Source organism: Phaethon aethereus (assembly GCF_964289735.1).
Source record: "Phaethon aethereus genome assembly, chromosome: 1".
Lineage (NCBI taxonomy): Eukaryota > Metazoa > Chordata > Aves > Phaethontiformes > Phaethontidae > Phaethon > Phaethon aethereus.
In genome coordinates, this window is record NC_138575.1 from 58,543,815 (window position 1) to 58,556,244 (window position 12,430).

A 12,430-nucleotide genomic window follows, 5' to 3' on the forward strand; every position below is an offset into this window, starting at 1 on the left:
AGCACGTGTGTGGTGTGAGTGGCTGGCTGGCCCACAGAACACAACAGTGCACGCTGCGCTTCTCTGTTGCAGCCAGTGAAGAGGCTTTGTACCCACTCCCGTCTGAGAGTCCTCTTGGAGCTGGTCAGGCCTAGAAAGAGGAACACTGAAATCCCTCAGGATACAAATGACTGGAGATGGGGCTTTAATTCTGGTATTCCCAGGTGGTTCCTGGACAAGTTAACTGCTGCAGGCCTGCTGGACCTGGTGCCCACTAATTCCTAAGGGACAACCACGGGCCAGGAGTGTGGGTGCCAAGTCATGAATAAGGGCTAAAAACTGATTATCTGTCTTCTGATCATCACAAATGAGATTGTGGAATTAAGGGGCTCTTCTTGTGGAGTAAAGGTTTTATTTTTCCTACTTAACAGGAGGGGCTTACCTTCCTGTGCAAAAAAAATCAAAACCCCACATCTTGGGATGGAGAGGACATGAGCTCCCTTCTGCTTTTTGCCCCTGGGTTGTATTTTCCCCTTCTCTTTATAAGCCTGCATCATCTGCAGGGACTTCCGAGAGTGATGCAGCACTCTGGCTCCTTGCACGCAGGCACGGAGAGCAGGAGGGTTCAGGCACAAGCTCATGCCTGCCGTTAGGGAGTCTCATTGATAGGGGGAGGGGTGCTAAGAGGGAGCCCCAGGGGGCTGAGGTCTGGGGTGGGGAATTGTGGGCAGGGAAGAGGTGAAACCTGTTCTGAGCTTTCCTTAGTTTCCCCCTGGCCCTGCTGTTTGCTGCCTGTGAGCGCAAGCTGGGTGCCAGGGACCTGAAGATGCTCAGCTAGTGCAGTGAGGCCGAGCAAGCCACCTCCAAGCAGCATCAGCGAGGGAGGCAGTGAGCCATAAGGCGGTTACTTGGGCAGGTGCCTGGCTCCGCAGGCGTTGGGGCAGGGAGAGCTGGGTACCGAGCCGACAATCAATAATTCAAGGAGACGGTCACATGCCCTTGCTGGCTGTCGCAGGATTCCTCTCTCCCCAGAGTCCAGTTACTTCCAGAGATCAAGTTCCAGCCTCTTGGCTGGTGAATTATTAAACTCCAGCAGTGCTCCGTTCCCTTTGTACCACGTCTGTGTCTTCCTGCTGTCCTACCTCGCCAGTGACGGGCTCTTCCCATCCAGCTGGCTTTGGAGAAGCAGAGTCCTCCGGGCCAGTATAGCACCTTGCGCTCTCCTTTGCTCCTTGCTTCTTTGTGGGAGATGGAAAAGGCTCTGGAGATGGACCTGTCCTACAGATCCACCATCTCCATCTATAAGGTGAGTGCTGGCACCAAAGGCTGCTCCTGTCTGCCTAGGGGAGACATGTGGTGGGAGGAGAAGAGCTGTTTTCTGCCGAAGGCTGCCTTGGGTGGACAGCCGAGGGCTGGATCCATCCCCAGGATGAAATGCAGCAGTTCCTGTGGACTCTGGGCTGTGTTTGAGAGCAGATAGCTGACAGGAGGGGAGGGTGGCGTGGGTCTTCAAGGCAGATCCAGGAAGAAATTGGGAAACCAGGGTGGTTTGGACACAGAGCATGAAGGGTGACATGCCTTGGTTGCCAGTAGGAAGGAGTTCAGTTGGTTGTTTTCCCCTTTGCTGGAAAGAGCAGTCTGATCTCACAAACACTTCCCTATGCATATCAGTGCTGCACCAAAGTGATGAGGGCTGGGAGAAGGAGGAATTGCTTATTCCAGCCTCTGGTCTGCTCTGCTGTAGGCAATAAACACCTTTGATACATACAGCAGGTAAAAGCGGAGGGGCTGGTCTGGAGCAGTCCATCCCTCTCTTACCAAGATGCTGACTCTGGCAGTGCACCAACTCCTGGCCAGGAAAAAGTCAGTTTTGTGCCTGGATAAATAAGTGTGGCTCTCACCCCAACAGGCTCAGGGGTGAGGGAAAAGGCTGCTCAGATCCCCTTGCAGTTACTCCCCTGTCTGCAGGGAGAGTATGAGGGGTGTGTGGGGCTTGGGAGAAAGCCATCTTCAGGTGACCACCTGGCTCTCCAGTGAGCTACCTTGCCTTCTGGCATTGCTCTCCTCTCCCAGCTGGCTGGAGAGGACTCAGGGCAGTCAGAGGTCCCAGCTGCCTCCGATGCAGGCAGCGACTTTGTGCACGGTTGTACATGACCACGGCCATCCAATGTCATCACTGGGGGAGCTCTCTAGGTCCCTGCTGCACCCAGACAAACTGCAGTGGGAGGGCATCGACCTGCTGAGGTCTCTGGGGCATGGGGAAGACTGGTGTTAATGTGCTTCTGCCTGGCCACAGAGTATCCTGGAGCAGTTCAACCCTGCGCTAGAGAACCTGGTGTACCTGGGGAACAACTACCTGCGTGCCTTCCATGGTGAGTGGGGTCCTGCAAGGCCCAAGTTCCAGATGGTGCTGCTGCGTCCATCCTGGGTGTCCACTGTGCATCAGGAGAGACTGCTGTCACCCAGGGCAAGGCTGCTGCTCCCCCGCCATGGCATGTCCTCAGCTGCTCTTACTCACTTTTCTCCTGCTCCAGGACCTGCTGCTGTTATTAGGCACGGATGGGGAGAGATGGGATGCCCTTGCCTATAGGCGAGGTACCAGGGGGTGGCTGTCCTGTGTGCTGCTTGCTGGGGCTGGTGATGGTGGGAAGACAGGCCAGATGCTTACCTCCCCTCTCCTCTCCTCACAGCATTATCCAAAGCAGCTGAAGTGTATTTTAAGGCAGTTGAGAAGATTGGGGAGCAAGCGCTGCAGAGTTCCACCTCACACGTGCTGGGTAAGACTCTCCCATTTGCCACCTTCTCTCCTATGATGAGCCACAGTTACATTTTTTTGGCCTTCCCCCTTAGCTAGTCCCTTTCCAGGTACTGGGGAAGGGAGACAGCTCCTCTTAATGATGTCTCACAGTGCCAGGCCCTACCCACACAAGTAAAAGTAAAATTTACTGTGTATCCTTGAATATCCTCCAAGGCCCCAGCACTCTCCCTTGTCTCTCTCTGAGATCCATGACTGAGCCCAGCTCCTGGGATGGACCTTCAGTGATGGACTTCTCAAGGAAACCTGTCCTTGCTGAGGCATCCTGCCCTGAGAGATGAAGTTTTCATCTTGGAGGAACCGTTTTGCTCTGCCTTGCACGTGTGAGGGAAAAGCTGGAGAGCATGGACCGACAACAGCTGATGGGGTGTTGTCCTCCTGAGCCTGTAGCCAGCTGAAATGGCAGCTTGGAGCTGAGGGGCTTACACTGAGCAGTGCAAATAATTCTGCAGCCTAACGACAGCTGCTGAAAATATATTCAGGGAACTGCTCAGATACTTAACATTTTAGTAAAAAACTTCCAGAAGATGTGACCTTTCTGCAGACTCCTACCATCATCTGTACCACCCAGCTCATGCTTCTGCTCCCTGTCATCAGTCTGTTCCCTTCACAGTTTCGTAATACTAACACCGGTGAAGCGGGACTGCACACAGCATCAGCAGCATCACTGCTGTAGCTACTTTCCTGTAGGACATCCAGAATCGTGCACCGTAGCTGGGGTGCCATTGGGGGTGGAAATGGGGCTCATAGGGCCTGCGGCAGAGCAGAAACCCAACACCCAGAGCCCACAGCAGAGCTGAGGCTGCCTGCCAGCACCACGGGCTGTAGCAGAGCGCTGGTCTGTCAAGTTCACGGGCTGGAGCAACCCCACGCTGGCAGTGCCTGGGGAGTGGTGGTGGAGCTGAGCCGTGGGGAGGAACGCTACCAGCCTCTCTCAGGGTGCAGAGCAGTGCATTGCGATATCTGTTGGACTTTCACACCCGTATATCATCAGCCTGAGTTGCACGCTACTGGTCTGCCTCCTTGGGCACACAAGGAAATGGCCATGGGATTTTTCCACCTTCTCCTGTCCTTTTCCCTGAAGGTGAAATTCTGATGCAGATGTCCAATACGCAAAGACTCCTGAGCTCTGATTTGGAAGTTGTGGTGAGTGGTTTTCCCCAGGGGCTGGTGCAGGTGGGGGGAAAAAAGGGACTTCCTTAAGCACAGCATGCTGGCATTTGCCTGATTTGCCCCATCTCCCGCCCTCTGACATGCCTGCTGGCAGTGCCTGCCTCCCCGCTATCCCTGCTGCGTGTGACAGAGGCGTGTTACAGAGCTGGCATGCCCACAGCCTGGCTGTTGTTCAATGTTGGGTGCTGTTGGTGGGCTGCCACCATCTCTCCACAAGCGCGGTGGCAGGTGCACAGTAGACTATGCAATGCCTGGCTCTGAAGATGTGGCGAGGCCAACCTCTCTTTCCTTGGGTGGCAGTGGTGGGACGGGAGTGGAGGAGATGCTAACCCTTCCAGACATTACTGTTTGTGTCCATGCCAAAGCTCGGGGGTTAACAGTCAGGTGCGTGCTGAGTGCCAACTCCCAGGCTGCAGGGCTGCTCCATGGTAGCCCTAATGTGCCCATTTCTGGTTTCTGTATGGGGTCCAGGTGGCAAAGGAGTCACTAGCTCTGTGGGTTTTGCAAGCTACCTCTTCACCTCGTATGGTGAAGGGACAAGGGTGACGGCTCCTTCACCTCTTCCAGGCTCAGACCTTCCACGTGGACCTGCTGCAGCACATGGAGAAGAACACCAAAATGGATGTGCACTTCATCAGTGTGAGTGATGAACTCCCTTCTCCTCCTCAAACTTCCTCGTTTCCCTCTCCCGTCTACCCAAGGGCTTTTACTTGAGCACTTGAGGTGTTTCCTCAACTTTCTTCAGCAGGAGTTAGGGGGCCTTATCTTCTTCTCTCATCATGGACCAAACTCTGCCCCTAGTTTGGCTGATGGTGGAGGGCTAAAGAGCTCAGGCAACTGTTCTCCTTTGTGCAGTGGGACTTGCCAAATGCTTCAAACAGGGCTGAGAGACTTGGCATCCCAAAAGCAGAGTTCCCAGCTTCCCTGAACCACAGCCTTTGCATGGGTGTAGGTCCTGCGCCATTGTGGCGCAGCTGGCCTTGCCAGTGGGTAGCATCATGGAGGGAGACAGAGGTTTGGGGCTTGCTCCCAGCACCAGGGGAGCTGGGCACCAGTTTTTGCTCCTGAGATCCTGAGGCTCATTAGCTCTCTGGGGCCCTTCAAAATGAAGAGAAAGGTAAAGAAAGACTTTTTATAAGAGGTCCAGGTGAAGCCTGGTTTCAGGGGAACTCAGATGCTCAACCACCCATCAGAGGACCCCTGCTGCATCACAGTGTGGCTGGGTCTCTTCGTTCCTCACCCAGCCTGGTTTCTCCCTGGCAGGAGAGCCAGAAGCAGTATGAGCTGGAGTACCAGCGCAGAGCCACCAACCTGGATAAGTGCATGGCAGAGCTGTGGAGAATGGAGAGGGCCCGTGATAAAAATGTCCGGGAGATGAAGGTAAGCAGCGATCGCAGGAAGGGGAGTTGGAAAAAGAACCGGATGATTTATCTGGAGCCAGGACTGATTTCTGAGCAACATTGTCCTTCTTTAAAAGCCAGGGGGTGGTCCCAGTGTTCAAAAGGCATCAGGCTTACGGGAAAGGAGGAAACTCCTTTTCTACAGGGCGCTGTTGACCTGTGATGCTCACTTCTGCCAAGCTCTTGCCTCATTTAGCAACCCACAGTGTGCAAGGACTTGGTCCCCTGGCACTCTGCTCTTGCTCCTCTGTGCTGCTCCAGCACTGCCAGTGGACTGGGAAGCTGGTAGACACAATGACCCATTTCACTCCTTCCCTTGCTGTGTGTGAGCCCACTCTGCCAGATTTACACTGATCCCTTCCTCCCTCTTTCCTCTGTGGCCCAGGAGAATGTGGTGCGACTGCGCTCGGAGATGCAGGCGTTTGTCTCTCAGAGCCAGAGGGAGGCTGAGCTGGAGGAGAAACGCCGCTACCGCTTTCTAGCTGAAAAACATCAGATGCTCTACAACACTCTCCTCCAGTTTTACAGCAGGGTACAGACCTCGTATGCTGGGGAGCGGAGCTGGTGGAGCAGGCAGCATGGCTGGAGGGGGGGCATGCAGGCAGGAGGGAGCCAGCGCTGAGCCACCCCTTGGGTAAAGGCAGCTTCTCTGCATGGACCGGGCTGACTGTACTAGGCTGGGAGAGCATGGCTGGGGGTAAGGATGGTGCTGACGTGGGTGTGTGAGCAATGGGAGAGAGAAGGGCGATGTAGGTGTTTATGGCAGAGTCACTGGGACCACAGGGCCTCTGCTGCAGGGTGCCATCCTAGAAATTCCCTCCTGTGTGGTTCTGTTTAGCCATTCCCATAAACATAATTGTGGGAGGACCTGGTCCCTAATCTAATGCACGTGGCAGACCTCAGCTCCCTCTGTAGCTGTTCTGCTGTTCGTCACCCCCTCTTCTTCTCTCTCTCTCCCCAGGCTCGGGGCATGATCCAGACCAAGGTGCCACAGTGGAAGGAGCAGCTGGAGGCCAGCCGCAACCCCTCAAACAGCCACTCGCAGGGGCTTCTCACGGCCTCCCATGGCCAGGGGTATCCATCGGGCCGGCTCACCCCCACCCACCTTGAGATGGTGAGGAGCCCACAGACAGCCTCTGCCTTGGCAGTGGCGAGGCTGCAGCCACCCCTTTCAGGCTGCAGGGCAAGGCCAGTCCTTGGCCGACCATGGTACTTGCTGCCTTGTCCAGCTTCCATGGCCTTTCCTGGCCAAGATGAAGGGAAGTGTCTGTATGGGCTGCAATGGGGAAACGTGCTGGGTTTGGCTTTCTGAGGAGGACTGGGTATCTCTCAGAGCATCTCCGGCTTGATGCAGCAGCCCCTGTGGATTCAGCCTCCTTTCCTTCCAACAGCCCCAGAGACCCCTTGGGGACTTTGCTTCTCCCATGACTGGGAGTAGATCCAGCATCTTCTCTCCAGAGCCTCCAGAAATGAGACTTTCTCCTCAACCAGAGCCCCCCAGGAGGCCGCTGCGGAGGACACCATCAGCCAGTATGACCCATGTCTGGGAGCAGTGCTGTGGGGAGACACAGCAGCTGGGCCTCTCTGGGAACAGGGTTGGGTTTGGGGAGGGACCACCATTCAGTCAGACCCCTGGTCCTCAGCCACATTCCAGGGCATGGTGAGAGGACAGCGCATATGGGAGGGCAAGGCTGAATGAAGCAGGGAGTGAGCACAACCTTCAGAGCAGGGTCCATCTGGGACAAGGCCAGTTTTCCTGGTTGGCTGTTTGAGAGAGGGAACCCATAGGTATGCAATTTTTAAGGCTTCTTGAACCACGAGGGCTGGAACTGGAGCTCCCATTTAGGTAATGCACCTTCCCTTGTGCTACCAGATTAATATTACCCTGTCCTACAAAACTCAGCCAGTTACCTCATATCTCACCTGCTTTTCCTTCCTGAAAAATTTTAGCTTAAAGTGTTAAAAAAAAAAAAAAAAAAAAAGGGCAGGGGGAGAGGCAAATGACCCAAATTCTCAGTTGCTCTAGGAGGGTTGGGAAGAGGGACATCAGCCAGTCATTTAGCAGGCAGTGCCTGTGCCCTAGACATTTGGCCAAAGAGGACATAGTGCAAAGCAAGTGGTTTCAGCTTGAGTTTATTTTCTCCTGAAAGATGAATGTTTTACCCTTTCCCATGCTATGCCCTGCTCTCTGCCTGCAGAGAAAGGCCATCTACTCCTCTAGGATAATTACTTGCCTGGGGAAGTGCTGGTGCCTTTGAGGCTGTGTGGGTCTTTCAGGAGGGTGCTGGACTCCAGCCAGACCCCTCTGATGCCTCCCTGCAGGTTTGCTCACTACCGGCCGTACCTCCCGTTCGGGTTCTTTTGGCGAGGCCAGCAGTGGCAGTGAAGGCAGGAGGAGGAGTGGCACAGCAAGAGTGCAGGCTATCGTGCCCCACATGACGGGTGCCAACCGGACCCTGCTACGGTTTGACCCTGGGGATGTCATCACGGTGCTGATGCCGGATGCACAGAACGGCTGGCTGTATGGCAAGCTGGAGGGCTCATCCACGTATGTGACTTCGGTGCTGTAAATAGGCCTGGCAGCCTGATGCAGGCTTGTTGGGTCTGGAGCTGGGAGGCTTAAGCCCAAAATTATCTCCCCCTTCCCCTCCCAGCATGGCCTGGGCACTGTGTCTCACCCACCACCTGAGTGGGACATCACCATGTCCTCAGTGATGGGCTGTGCCTAGCACAGGGGGTCTCCAAGCTGAGATGTGGTGGGGCAGGGATGCGTGGATGAGCTACCTGAGAAAGCTCCAGGGGCTTTGGGTAGAAGAGCCAGGGATGCAGTGACCCCTCCTGGCTTGCATGACTGAGTGACTCCTGTCATGGACCCAGCTCAGGGCCTTACACTGCTGGAGTAACCTGAGAGGCCTGACATTTCTCAGCTCACACCGCAACTGCTGGCGCACCCTCCAGTGCAGGCAGGGCATGGAAACTGCTGCACCCAGCGCTTACTGAATTACTGGTGCTGCTGGCCAACACCTGAGTGCAAAGCCTGCCCTGTTCCACAGAGCATCCCTGCACCATGCTCTGCAGGGAAGCTCACACTCAGATGTGAGATGAGCAAAAGCAGTGCTTTTCTTTTTGGGGGGGTTCTGGGGTGGAGCTGCTTTGCCCTGAGGAGAAGGGATGTCCACATCTTCCTTGTGTGCTGGCCTTGGTGACCATGCTCAGCCAGAGCATCTCGTCTTGGACTGCACCAGCATTGCTCCCAGGAGCACGGATTTTGCAAGGCCTCTGAGATAAGTGAATCCTGCTCCAAGCTCAAGGACTGTCTCGCAATAACCCCGTCCCCCACCTAGGGTTGAAAGATGTGCAGAAACCCTCTCACACGTGGTAGTGGCATCATGGTTGATGCATGGGATATGGGTATGAATCAGGAGTGCTGAGCAGCTGGATCTGAAGAACCACAAACCATGGTTGCCTGGACCTAATTCATCTCTGTTCCTGTGTCCTAGATGTGGCTGGTTCCCCGAAGCTTATGTCAAGCCTCTGGAGGATGCAAGGGAGGCGGAGGAGGCAGCCACCAGGTAACAGGAGAGCAATTGGCCAGGCAGGAGCTGGAGTAGCTCCTGGTAGGTTACTAAGACCAATGGAGTACCTGTTTGGGGTGTGCCCCATGGAGAGCTGCAGTGCTCCCATGCTGGAGCATCTGCCAAGAGCCTCACCATGCCCTGACATCTCACAGGCTTACCCTAGATGGCTCCCCTAACATGTGCAATATATTCTCAAAGGCACTTGTGACTGGGCCAGTCCAAGCCATGTGTATTTTCTCCAGACATGTCCCATAGATACATGTTGTGGCTAGCACCTGTGCTGCTCCCTGTTCCTTGCTCTTGGACTCTCACCCCACTGTCTTCTCCTCTTGCTCAGGTCCTTCCCACTGCGAAGCAGTCACAGTATGGATGACATCCTTGACCATCCCAGCACTCCTTCCTCTAGCAATTACTGGCCTGCTGTGGCCCAGCCCAGTTTGCCGAACCCAACTCCCCTCTCAGTGGGTACCAGCAGTCACCCGAGTGGGGTGGCCACCCCGGTCAGTTCTGGCTCCAAGGTGAGTGCAGGAGTAGTGGCTGGCACGCCTTTTCTGCATTGGCCTGTTGAGAAAGACAAACACCTTCCCAATGTTGGTGTGTGACCTCCTCTCTTCCTGAGCTAAGGAGTCTTGTTAGCACTAGCCTTTCTCACCCAATCTGTTCACATGCCACCATGTCCTGGTGGCCCCTGCCAGTCAGCCTTGTGTGTGCAGATCCTCAGTGCCTGGCTTTGCTCCCTCAAGGAAGTGCTTTTCTGCCCCTGCTCTCCTCATTTCTCTCTCTTTTTGCTCACCAGGGGCCCTTCAGTTCGGTCCTTTCCTCCATGACCTCCCAGCCTGATTTCTGGTGGCTCCAGGGCAGCACATCTTTCTGCTAATAGTAGGACCATGGAGTGACCAGGCTGGCCTGGGAGTGGGTGACCAGCTAACAGAGATGCCATCCTCCTCCATTCAGAGAATGGAGAGGCATTTCATAGGGCTCCTCTTCTAAATTCAAGCAAGGATTGGTTACAGCTGGGGTAGAGGAAAAGGGCAGCTAGGGGCAAAGGCTGAGAGCACAGCCTTTTTGGAGAGCCTTAGAACAAGTTGTTTCCAACCCACGGCTTGTGGCCTCACCACTGCTTCCAGCGGTGGGGAATTGACTGGTGAGGACAGTCAAAGGTAAAGTTGAGAACAGTTAAAGATGAGGACCTGGGAGAGGGAAAGATGGTGCTGCCTGTGAGGCATTTACTTGCTCAGTCTCATAGGAGGCTGTGAATCCTCATCTCTCGTCGCTGGTTCCAGGCCAGTATGAGGTTGCAAGCAACCAGATGGCAAAAAGGACTGAAAAATGTAACATTTAATTACTCTTTTTTCCCTTCATGTGCTGCTCTGTGGTTTCAGGGAGCCTCTGCCTGCAGGACACAGAGGGGAACAGACTCTGCAGCCTATACCCTTTCTGGGTCGCTGGTTTCCATCCAGTCCTGGGTCCAAGGTGTAGGGATAGACCTGGGATTGAGCAGTGAAGCATGTGGAACATTTGGAGTGCCATGGCAGAGAAATTGAGCCTCATTAGAAGCTTGGAAAACCTCAGCCTTGCTCTAAACTTCTGTCCAAGACATCCTCCAGCTGAGCCAGCAGCAAATGGTTGTGTGTTTGACTTCCCAGCTGGAACATAGATAGTCACACATGGCTTTCTTGTCTGCCACCACCTACAGAAACCGGTGTACTTTAGCAGGCCAGTTGTCACTGATCCTTCATTATCTACTGGCCAAGAATAAGGGCCACAGGGCCTAGGTCTATCTTTCTCCATCAGGTTGGTCCACATTTAAGCAGTACGTGGTGTAGAGTAGGTAGCTACACCTCTTGAGTTCCCTGTGGATGCAGGAAGCATGTGTGGGGGCACTGATGATAAACTCTTTGCCAGGGTGTGTGGGCAATGAGAGGGGGGCATCTCTGGCTGTGCTGGCAGGGTGAAATGTAGCTCAGACTGTCACTGTTTGCTGTGCTCCTCAGACATGACACTTTGGGGATCTGAGGCATCTCCCTTCTTCCCCAAGACAATGGGAGGTGTCCTAGGGGAATAGGGAACCTGTGGTGTGGGGACAACCCTCACCACAGAAATCAGGGTGTTATCTGTACCTGTGAATTTGTGGGATTATGCAAAGTTTGAATGAATAAGGAGTCAGAGGCCCGTTAATAGGACTTGGGCTCCTAAGTCATTTAAGTGTTTTGTGAAATCTTCCTCCATGTATGCGGTGTTTCCTGCCCCACTTTTGTCTTACCATTCCCCCCCCACCCCAGATCACTCACTGCTGCCTTTCTTTTCACTGCAGAAATCAGGAGTATTTGACCAGCCCCCTGAACTCTTCCCACGGTGAGTGAGGTGTGGAGGCATGCTCTGGAACTATCAGACGGGGGGGCATTATTACAATACTATTATTATTTAATTTTTGGATTATCAAACATGGGAGGAACAGGGAAGTGTCTGGAGGAAAACAATGCACAACCCACTTTCCAGGACAGGAGGTGAGCCTGCAGAGGTGGGCCATTCTGACTGACTGGAAAGACTCTCTCCTACCTCTGGTAATACGAGGTAGGACCTGAGCACCCTTGAGCAGATGGCCAGACCTGCATGCTCACCTGCATGCTCCTTCTAATGCTTCTTGGAAGAGGCACAATAGCAGCTTGCAGCCTGAGTATGGAGCTACGTAGTTCGTGCAGCTCTGCCTGCTTGGAAAGGGCTGAGGCGAAGGGATGTGGCTTTTAGCTTTGATGAGTCAGATCTGTGGAGATGAGACTTGCCATAAATCCCTGCTTTCTTTCCCCATGCAGCTGGGTTGGTATCTCCATGTTTCTGGCATAGTGCTGTGGCTTCTTTCTGCTCCCTGATTCCTTGCTTGGAGGGTCAGGGGCCACAAGTGTAGGGTGCTACCCCAAGGGACAGCCTTATGCTAGTGTCCTTTCTTCACCCTATGGAAGAGAGGGGAGAAGCCCTGAGGAGAGCCTAAGGGGAACCACGTGGGAACCTGCAGCAGGGTGTGTTAACAAGGGAGAAAACATACTCAGCAGTCAGCTTTACCACACTCTCCTCCTCGGCATGGAGGTGGCTGTCTGGCAGGACTAAATAGCCTTTGCTTACTCAGTGAGTCCCTTGCATGCTCTTTATAGATTTCCTGATTTCCTGGTTGCCTGTTTCCTTTCCCCTTCCAGAGGTACCAACCCCTTTGCCACAGTCAAGCTGCGTCCCACGGTCACCAATGACCGCTCAGCACCCATCATCCGATGAAGTGGGACTGCGGACGGCGGAGGATTTCAGCGGGGAAGGGGGTGGCATACAAGTGACAGGCTGCGACCCCCAGCTGGGCAGCGACCTAGTGCTACCACTCATGGAGTAACCTCTCTCTTCCCCTCCCTTCCCTCTGGGACATGGGGACCCATCTCGCCAGGCGTGCTTTAGCCAGCAGCAGATCCCTGCTGCTCTTTTTGGATTGCCTCCCGTCCCCC

At 54.4% G+C, this 12,430-nt stretch overlaps 1 protein-coding gene across 1 annotated transcript; it reads left to right on the forward strand.

Annotated features, from left to right (window-relative positions):
* Positions 1-1,246: 1,246 nt before the first annotated feature.
* BAIAP2L2 (BAR/IMD domain containing adaptor protein 2 like 2) lies at positions 1,247-12,430 on the forward strand (the record flags this gene model as incomplete). Its single annotated transcript, XM_082013909.1, has 14 exons — positions 1,247-1,285; positions 2,276-2,351; positions 2,670-2,756; positions 3,879-3,940; positions 4,535-4,606; positions 5,231-5,347; positions 5,753-5,899; positions 6,329-6,481; positions 6,759-6,897; positions 7,690-7,915; positions 8,868-8,939; positions 9,283-9,463; positions 11,260-11,300; positions 12,137-12,430. 14 exons carry the CDS (start codon positions 1,247-1,249, stop codon positions 12,210-12,212), a joined length of 1,488 nt encoding a protein of 495 aa, XP_081870035.1. The 3' UTR covers positions 12,213-12,430.